The sequence below is a fragment of the Cydia fagiglandana genome, chromosome 17 (genome assembly GCF_963556715.1).
Source record: "Cydia fagiglandana chromosome 17, ilCydFagi1.1, whole genome shotgun sequence".
Classification (NCBI taxonomy): domain Eukaryota; kingdom Metazoa; phylum Arthropoda; class Insecta; order Lepidoptera; family Tortricidae; genus Cydia; species Cydia fagiglandana.
The window spans coordinates 12,872,481-12,882,741 of record NC_085948.1 but is presented as its reverse complement, the minus strand read 5'-3'; the positions used below and the strand labels follow the sequence as shown (position 1 = coordinate 12,882,741).

At 36.5% G+C, this 10,261-nt stretch overlaps 1 protein-coding gene across 1 annotated transcript; it reads right to left on the bottom strand.

The window, feature by feature from the left end:
• Nucleotides 1–993: 993 nt before the first annotated feature.
• LOC134672504 (uncharacterized) lies at nucleotides 994–6,093 on the bottom strand. Its single transcript, XM_063530445.1, has 7 exons — nucleotides 5,766–6,093; nucleotides 4,662–4,777; nucleotides 4,030–4,143; nucleotides 2,740–3,270; nucleotides 2,308–2,420; nucleotides 1,753–1,896; nucleotides 994–1,137 (listed from the first exon to the last, which is right to left on the bottom strand). The coding sequence occupies exons 1-7, from the start codon at nucleotides 5,947–5,949 to the stop codon at nucleotides 996–998; spliced, it is 1,344 nt and encodes a 447-aa protein (XP_063386515.1). The 5' UTR covers nucleotides 5,950–6,093; the 3' UTR covers nucleotides 994–995.
• Between the last annotated feature and the right edge of the window lie 4,168 nt (nucleotides 6,094–10,261).

The following is a 10,261-nucleotide window of genomic DNA, read 5'->3' as shown; positions in this document are numbered from 1 at the left end:
TTCTGTCCAAGTCCCACCAACCAGCAAATTATTTCTCGCGCCAAATACCCAATTTTACGGGTTTAGGGCTTAAAGGTGTTAGCTTGATGGGAAACACGGGATACATTATATTTATTTATTCATTGTGCGGCGTGGTTTGAGTCTGTTCGGAAAGAGAAGACATAGAATGTATGGGGGCGCCATACATTCTCAGACTCTTAACAGCAGGCTATTTAGTTATATTCGAAATTGAAAACACATTGAGACAGAAAACATCTTTTAATGGACAAATCCTCACTAATAAAAATGTAAAATTTCTAGTTTGCTGACATTGTTTGAGATAAAATTCGTTTTTAATTTATCATTAAAATTTGAATATACATACATCTTGTAGGTATACTTCGTCGAGGTACCTATACACAGTAAAGGTGACATTTTATCGCTTAACCAAATACCGTACCTACTATATAAGTTCATCTCAAAATATATATAATTTATTTTTTAGGAAAAATGTGCTGGTTCCATAGAATTTTTATAAAGTACCTACTACCTACCCGAACACTGGATGCGCTCTTTTATACTTTACCGTGGACAACCGTGTTTAACGCCACGTTATAGCGGGGAACCTATGTATGAGACCGTGTGCAGACGTTTTTAAATTATCGTGGACATTTGACGTCCACAATATTCCGTTATCATTCACCGTACACTAAAAAGCGACTGCATACAATCTCATACATTTAGGTCCAGCGTTATCGTAACGATTAAACGTGCTATTGTGAACGTCCACGATAAAGTAAAAAGCGCCCATTAGCATTTCGTGTATTCTTCAGCGTATTTTTCAGTGTGGAAGCGGATCTGCGTCAGCTTCTAGCCGATAATTGGCAGGAAACGGCGCAGAATCGGGAAAAGTGCCGTGCTCTCGTTTCGGAGGCCAAGACCCTCTTTGGATCGCTGAGCCATATTATTTAGTTAGTTTTAATGTTAGTGAATCATCTGTCAACGTGTCAACGAATTTATTCGGTGACGGTAGACGATTCATCCGAGGAAGGTCCGGGCGGGACATTCTCTTGATTCGGATGCTGACGAGACTGTCTGTAGTGCAGCCGGTTGCGGTACAGTTTCGCCTCGTCAGTGCATTTTATTGTTATGCTGCCTCTGAAAAAACAAGAGATAAACCATGAACATTTATAAAGCATGAACGCTCACAATCTTATAGACGCACGCACAAATTCCAGTCGAACTCCCGGGTCTAGTATAAGAACCGTATTATCCAATTATACACATTTTTCTAAGTTGATTAGATTAGTATACCTATTTAAACATTTGCCTTTTTTTGTAAGTTAAGAACGTTGATGAAATAAATTCCCACGAACTGTAAAGCGCTAATTACAACTCGGCACGGGGGTTGCCGGGCACCATTTGTAGATTTTGCAGGAAAGCCGGGGTCGGCCTCCCTGCAAAACTAAATCGGCGGTAGTTTTGTTTCTAGACTCCGCATCCCTTCGGTAACAGTAGGAGCTTCTTTTGATTTTTCGGTTTTTTATTTGCGTTTTTTTTGACCCACTGCAGGACAACGGCATCCCCTCTTTTTTCTCCATTTGGTCCTTTCGCTTTCTTTATTCCCCACCATTCCTTAAGTCGTTCTGCCATCTCTTTTTCAGTCTACCTTTACCCTGTCGGCAATCTTTATGTTTTTCGTATTACAAACTTAAAATAAGAACTCTAGCGTTAACCCGTTAACTTAGTAAGTAAAGTTGTTTAGGAATTTACCTGACCAGTCGTTTAGATACACCGCAGCGCTCAGCAACGGTGTCAACAATATCATTCACGATTTGAGGGTCGAGCCGCTTCTTCGGCGGGATGTTCATGAAGGCTGGAGATTGCTTGCCAGTCAGGGAATGAGTGGCAAGTACCCTTAAATAAAACATTTTATTTTAACGGCCTCCTGGCCTCGTCAGTAGTACCTGCCTATGAAGCAAGAGGTTCCGGGTTCAAAACCCAGTAAGGGCATTTATTTGTTTGTACAATATCACGAATATTGCAAAATTCTGTTCAATAATTAGCGCAGACATCGTAAATTTTATAGCATTTTCGGTGCAACGGAGTGGTGTTAACGGAATTGGTATAAACAATTGCAACCCTAATGATTAATTAGCGTTAATTACGTTAATAACCTTAATTTACAATTTCAGTTGGAATTATCTATAGGTATCAATTCCGTTAACGCCACTCCGCTGCACCAAAAAAGCTAAAAAAATTACGATGTCTGATAATTTAGTTATCGATTTTTTTTTTTAATATATTGGTAAGAAGTGTATTAGTTACCTGCGAGGAAACACTGCTTGCAGAAGTTGCCTTGTGGCAGTGCTGTAGGACGTCCAGTCTATATCGTTCAATAGTCTGCTTGGCACAACGGCGTTGCCAGCTCCAATCGGTACCTGAAATGGTAGTTTATTTTATTTTCCAATAAAATAAATTAATTTATAAAAAATCATGAATATAGAAATTTGAAATACTAAGTAAATTAATAAAAATGTATAGGTAAAAATTGGGGCTAGCTCGGCGCTAGATGATAGGGTGCCCATGCAGACTGTCCAGTAGACTGGTAGCATTTGCCGCGCTGTATTGCCATGCAAATTCGCTGGACAAGGAAGGAACCAGTGCCCTCTGGTCACCACATCAGTGAGACGCTTCGCTAGCTCCCAGAATATTGAATGCGCTAAGATATTTTTTCTAAAATTAATAAAAAATAGGTACCATATCGTAATCGATCCCATTATAGCTCGTTTCGCCAGTGTTGGTAGTGTGCGCTGAAACTCGACGAACCTCCAACGTTTTTGGATTCGAAACCGCTTCGCCCTTCACATGGTTTCCGTTCACAGTCAAATTCTCCCCCACTACGTTGGCTTGCTCCATCGGTGACGTACCGTTCTGACGTTCTGGACCATCAAAAGGGTCAACCACACCTTCCGGCAATGGAATGTTCTCGTTATGACATCTAGCCACTAATGCCAAAAAGCGGGCGTAGAGACCTTTAACGACAACCTCCATCTCCACCATCTTTTGTTTACGGTCTTCCGCGTCAAAATCAACTTGGGTGCTCTGGTCGAAGGTCAAGACAGGTATACGGGCGCCTTGTGTTACTGGAGTGCTGCAGATCATGGAGCGGCTCCTGGGGTTTGGAGCCTGGTACCGAGAGGACTGTCTGCTTCGGCTTGTGGAAGCATCGCGATGATAGTGAGCGTTTTGGGACGACTTTTTATGACGTCTGCTAACTTCATAATGCATCTGTAAGAATCAAGAAATGGTTTTTGGACATTAATAATATTTTTGTCTTCCAGCAACAACCACACTATAAGAGCTGATGCAATAAAACATTTTCATTATACCTGGTTCCAATTCCAAATATTAAATAGACGCTTTAAGAAACGTCGTTTTTTCCTAGTTGTTCATCATATCTCATAGTTTAGAATAAGCAAGCTTAATCACCTGCTGATCGAACATAAAAAAAACTATTACTTAGAGTTGCTCATAATAGGTACCAGGGATGTTGCGAATATTCGCATCCGCATCCGCATCCGCGGAACATCCGCATTATTTTCAACATCCGCATCTGCATAAAATCGATGCGGAGCATCCGCATGATGCGGATGTCGACCAAGTCGGTAACAGGAACATATTAGCGGCGGCGCCGGCGGCGTAAGTGCTAGGTAATTTCGTCATTATATATAATGAAATTGTCTAGATCCCGAAAAGACGGCCAAGTTACTGTTTATTAAATAAAACGTATATACCTATATTCTTGCTCAAATACTAAACGTTTCGTTTTTTAAAATAAAAAATGTAATATTTAACGTTACGTTACGTGACGTTACGTCCTGTTTCGTCCAAAGACCAAATCTTGACATCCGCACCCGCATCCGCATGCTCGGATGTGAGGCTTTAAATACCCGCATCCGCATCCGCGGGGGTCAATAAATCTGCATCCGCAACATCCCTGATACAGGTACCACGAAAAACATTAAAAATTAAATCAAAATCACGAACCTCCTGTTCACTTTCGCTGCTAGTATTATCAGTGTCCGGCACGACTTGTGGCAATGATACCGGTCCAGTCGAAACTCCTTGAGCCGGTTGATCGGAACTCATCATCCCGGAAAACTGTAACAAAAAAGTTTTTCTTTTCTTAAACCTTTTTTGCTAATACACCTGGCTTGACAGCTTGACATACAAACAGACAGACAGACAGACGAACAGACGGACGTGATAAAACTGGTTCCATTTTTTGTGTCATTTTGGTTACGGAAGCCTAAAAAGCATGATAAGAATTCTGGATTAATATGCCGCTGAGTTTCGATCACATTACAGCGTGTATTATTATATGCGTGGTTTTTTTTCCATTGAGAAAATATAACAGGAAACTGACAGGTAGCTTAGGCAAGTCATACAATCGACCATATTTTATACCTGAACATACTTCGGTACAAAAAATGTGTGCCTTGAGAAAGCAATTTTTTCCCATGGACTGGACGTAATTATTATCTTATCAGTTGATCTTACAAAAGAAAATAATCAAATATTAACTACTAAGTATTATCTATTATTATTATTTTTTGTGAATGTAATATGGGTCCTGGTAACCTGAAATAAATGATTTTTTTTTTTTAAATAATAATTACCATTGGGCCGGATTTCATTTCTCGAATAGTGCGCATACAAAGCGACAACACATTCTTCACTTGATGATCCTCTCTCTCCACCAATTTCTTTTGTTCTTTCACGTAGTGTTTATTATCTAGAAACAGATATTTGTTTTACAAGGGCGCAGGGCTCTAACCGCGAAAATCGAAGTTCGCAAATTGCGGGGATCTTTCTCTTTTACTCCAATGAAGGCGTAATTAGAGAAAAATGCCCGCAATTTGCGAACTTCGATTTTTGCGGTTATAGCCCAGAGTTGTTGTTTAATCCCACGTGCGTGGGCCACACCGAAAGTTTCTGGATTCTGATATAATGAGACGACTTATTTTTTCTAAGTGGCCAGTCCAGGAATTTTCAGTACCTATGCCCTAAGTATATACCCGAGCAATAAATTCTAAAATTGAATCACGAGCGCAGCAATTTTCAAGGCAAGGCACGAGGGTTAAACAAACTTTGCTACGGAGTGAAACACAAACATTTTTACCACACTATTAACGCAATGATAATATTCACCCAACCAAAATTAAATAAATTAATACCTAGGTACCTGTAGTAGGTCCACAAATCTCATTTACCACTGTCCTTTTAGTAAATATTAGCTATGAAAAACGAGGGGTGGATTGATTAATTTAGTTTTTTTTAATTATTATATAATTTGCAATTTATTTTTCAGTCCTAACACTTACCTATATTTTACCTGGTAATCGACAAATCGACATTCAAACTTAGAGGCATAGCTTTGGTTAATGTTACATATAAGTACCTACTTATATACGTGCGTATTCACTATGTATACCTATACAGTCACCACACGGGCTTGTTAGGCCATTTAGGGTTCTTGCTAAATTGGAAATTCTATAGCGTAAGTATTGAACAACCAATTTAGCTAGGACTCTAGAATGGCGCAACAATCGTTGAGCGTGATGATACATTAAATGATTAAATTGTGGAAAAATGTTTTCCATAATATCATTCTCCTGAGAGGAAAATGAAGACTACAATTGTAAGGAGAAGCGGTCATTCATCCTCTTAATAATGAAAATGACTTCAGATGACAGTTAGATAACGGTTATTTAAAAACTTACCCGATATCCTCATAACCTGCGCCCGCCGAGTATTATTCCCGTGCTTATCTCGAACATATATCATTTTCCCAACGTGTAACTGCGTCTCATTACCGATCAAGGAACCAACATTGACCACTCCATAACTGGGAAATACATCACGTTCGTCCACCCATTCCACGAGCAACCACAATCTTTGCGACATCTTAAATGCCGCACAAGGGAAGCGAAGACGCGAATAGTTACTGACTAAAGGGAAGACAAGGAACCGTTTGCTGAATTAACTCAGGTAAAAATATTGAATGCAATACCCCAAGTGCGATATGCACCTTTGTCGGCTCACCCTCCTTCGGTTGCGAAGAGCAAATGAACGAGCGAGCGACTTCGCGTTGCTTGCTTGCTATGAATCAGCTTTTGTGTTACTGTGTAGAAAAAAATGTTTTGTCTAGGGAAGACAAGGAATATTGATGACAGAATAGTTATTTGTTTTACAAGGGGGCAAAGTTGTTGTTTAACCGCTCGTGCAAATATTGATACCTGAGCAAGCGAAAGATTCCAAAATTGAACCACGAGCGTGGCGAGTGGTTCGAGAAATGGAATCTTGAGCGTTGCGAGGGTTTCAAAGTACGAGGGTTAAACAAAATTTGCCTCCGAGTGAAACACAAAATTTTTCACCACACCAAACCAAAGCAAATATTAAATGTAAAATATCAAAAAAAATCAAACCAAATGAAATCCAAATGAATATTATTAAATATTTATCATCCAAAATCATCATTTAAAAGTCAATTCTACCAGCAAACATAAGAAAACAACTCAAAATTAGCATTTGATTACTTTGCCTCACATGTGAATAAAATGCAACTTTGCTATCAGTTTTTGAAGTGCAAAGTAAGCCTTTCCGAGCTGGTGTGGTGAAAATTTAATTTCTCACCTATGATGCACATTGTAAGTTATAGAAATGTAAGTACATATGGGAACTTACCAAATATAATTAAGTAGAATGTGAATATATGTATATATTCACATTATTTCAATTTCATAATGTTTTTTTCTGACGAAGGCCGTATTTTTTTTAAATTTGGGGATAGTCATAACACAGATCGACGTAAACCCAAAATATTCAAAGCTTAATTGAACTATTGCCTATGGGGTAGCTATAGCCTCTTGGGGTTCAATGTTCTAATACTAGTACAAATTACCTCCAATGAAATTTAAATCTTAATGAAATTGAATAGAGTTTCTTTTATTTCGTTTCGTTCGATTTTAAAACAAAACAAATTCAACTCTATTTTCTAATACCGTTGATATCCTAAAAAAACGCACTAAAATTATGTTTGAACACGTTGGGATTTTCTTGATGAGCAGCAGTAAACGATTGTTAGGAGAATAATACTGTTAACCATAAAAGGTTGTATCAAGATTCAAGAATGAAATTTTTGAAGAGTTCGTTGTGTTGCAGTAAACTAGATGACGCTATATGGCACCATAAGTTGTGTTGTATCAGAAATTGAAAAACACCGACTTTTGGTACAGAACTACTTGCTACATAATCTACGGGCCTGTACGCGCCATTTACTTCAGCTGCCTTTCGAGACTCGAACTTTTCTTAAACTGGGGGTAAACTTTGTCAGAGTAAATAAATGAATATGAAATAAAATTGAATGAATGCACTAGGTACATTTTTAGGGTTCCGTACCTCAACAGGAAAACACGGAACGCTTTTATATAATAGGATCGATTTCAATACCTACATGGGCTGTAAATGAGAAAGTTAAAAAAATAAGTTTTTTTTTTAATTATATCGTGTTATATGTATATCAAATAAAAGAGCTCATTTAGAGAATTTCAAATATATGATTTTTTATAATTTTATAATACATATGTGTCGCTTAATTTCAAACTCGGGTAAATCCATTGGACCCTCTCAGCAAATATCTACCCTATTACGTTTTCTTAATACCAAAATCACATAATCTAACAGATGGATTTACCCGAGTTTGAAGTTAAGCGACTCATATGTTAGAAGTTATTTAAGATAATAGCCAAAAAAATACCATTCACCCCATTCACATTCTTTACCTATAGATGAAACAGGAAAACCTATTAGAAATCTAAAGTCAAGCGTGAGTCGGACTTAATGTACGGAACTCTTGGAACGCGAGCCCGACTCACACTTTGCCGGTTTTTCTTCATAACTACACGAAGTTTGCGATTTTTTAATTACAATATATGTACACTTATTTTTTATTGTTACAGATGCAAATACATATTTCACAATTCGACAAAATGTCGCCTGTCTTCCTATCACCAGTGATGAGATTCAAGCGGCACACGTTTGAATTTCTGTGTGGATTATTCCGATTCTACAGATCTAATAGGTAGGTATATAATAAGGTAAAATTCGATGCAGTCAACCAATTTAACATTTTATTTATTTTGTGCAATTAGCACCTGATAAGTATAATACCCTAGGGTACCTAATAGCTAGGTATTAAGTATCTATAGTAAAATGTGAAAGTATACATAGTTATTTTCTCAACTTTATTTCATTATCCCTTAACTAAAGACTGATAAACAGACATCGTATATTTTCGAGTATTTTAATATTTTTGGTGAACCGGAGTGGTGTTAACGGAATTGGTATAAATTATTTCAACCCTAATAATTAATTAGGGTTAATTACGTTAATATGAACCTTAATTTACCATTTCAGTTGAAATTATCTATACCAATTCCGTTAACACCACCAACTGCTGCACCAAAATTGTTGGAAAATGTACGATGTCTGCTGATAAACTAGAAATTCCAATTTAAGAACCATGATGCTGAAAAATACAATAACGGCTACAATCACATCGCATAAGTACTCCACCCCAGGTAAAAAGTTTACCTTTTCCAAATAGCGAACAATTACTTTAGTGCTAGAGGCCAATAAAGATTATCTTAAAACTAAAAGCTGTTTTAACAATTGGTGCATCTGGTTATCAATGGACGATACTTGTTACCTGTTTCGAAAAATAAGCCTCTAACATTACGAGTGGTTAATATCGTGGTATTTTATTAAAACAATAGGGAGGAGAGTTTACATGAGGAAGTATTTGGCGTAGACCGTTCAGTACACATTTGTGCCTTCCAGCAGAGGGCTGCTTAAAAACTAGTGTGAGTTTCCAATAGTGTGACCATTCGATTTCGGGCAGTTTGCTCAGTCTCTTCGGTGGGTGAGTATTACTTTGTATGTACTATGATATGATTTATTTATTTATTTTTGTATATTTTTTTTGCAATCAGTAATTATTAGATAGAACATATGTGTATTTTAAATTACTGTATGTATTTTTTTATAATTTCAACTTGTCCCCAATAAATCGTTTTCTATTCAGGGTAAATCTATAGTACAAAAACGAAAACATATTATGATATGGTCAAGTAAATCTTGTCAGTAGAAAAAGGCGCGAAATTCAAATTTTCTATAAGACGATAGCCCTTCGCGCCTACATTTTTTACCGCCTTTTCTACTGGCAAGATCTGTTTGACCAACTATACGTACTTATATATCCGTTTGATTCCTATATCAACACACGCACAACAAAATGAGTTCGTTCGTTTTGCAACACTTGCAACGAATTGATATTGAAATCAAATTGGTATCAAATTATACATTTTCAAATACACCCCGAGATGATACTCCCTGTATTCTGCGATTATATACCTTAATAATCTAAGTATCTTATTTTTTGTTAATCAGAAATGTCCTATTAAATATTGACCCATCATTTTATATCAAAATTTCGTCAAAAAATAAATTACTCGTTTATTAAGTAGCTATCTACGTAAATAGTTTTCGAACACAGTTCTACTCTAATATGTAGTAATCACTAAAGTTTAATTAAGATTAAATAAAATAAACAAAATGCAGTAAAAATGTGTTATTTCCTCGTGATACCTACTTAAATACAAAGTTGAGTCAATTCTCCGACTGCAGTGCCTATAATATAATACGATTCCCGTTAAAGATATTTCTGAAATTAATTATTTGTTAGTTTTTAAAGCTCTACATTTATACTCTTTATTTATCTTTCTTCTTAGGCTAGGTCATTTATAATATGAATATAAAAGTAAAATATAAAAACACTTACAAAACAATAAAAAATACATATAAACACATTATAAAAAACCTAACCTAGGGTGCCGCCGGCAGCGGGGCAGGTCCCAAAAGCTCTACATTATTATTATGTGTATTGACACATGTGTATTGACACATAATAATAATGTAGAGCTTTAAAAACAAATTATACAGTTATAATTTGTATAATTATATCTTTATACCATGAACCTATTGGTTATGGTCCTTGTTTAAATACGAACTTTTTCAATAGGTTTGTTTTTGTAATTCTTATGTTATTACATGATGAATAGGTATTATCTTACTGAGCAGTACTAACATAACTAATATTATTATTATGGTTATTTTTTATTTTTAGTACATAACGAGTATGTCAATTGACACATCCGTC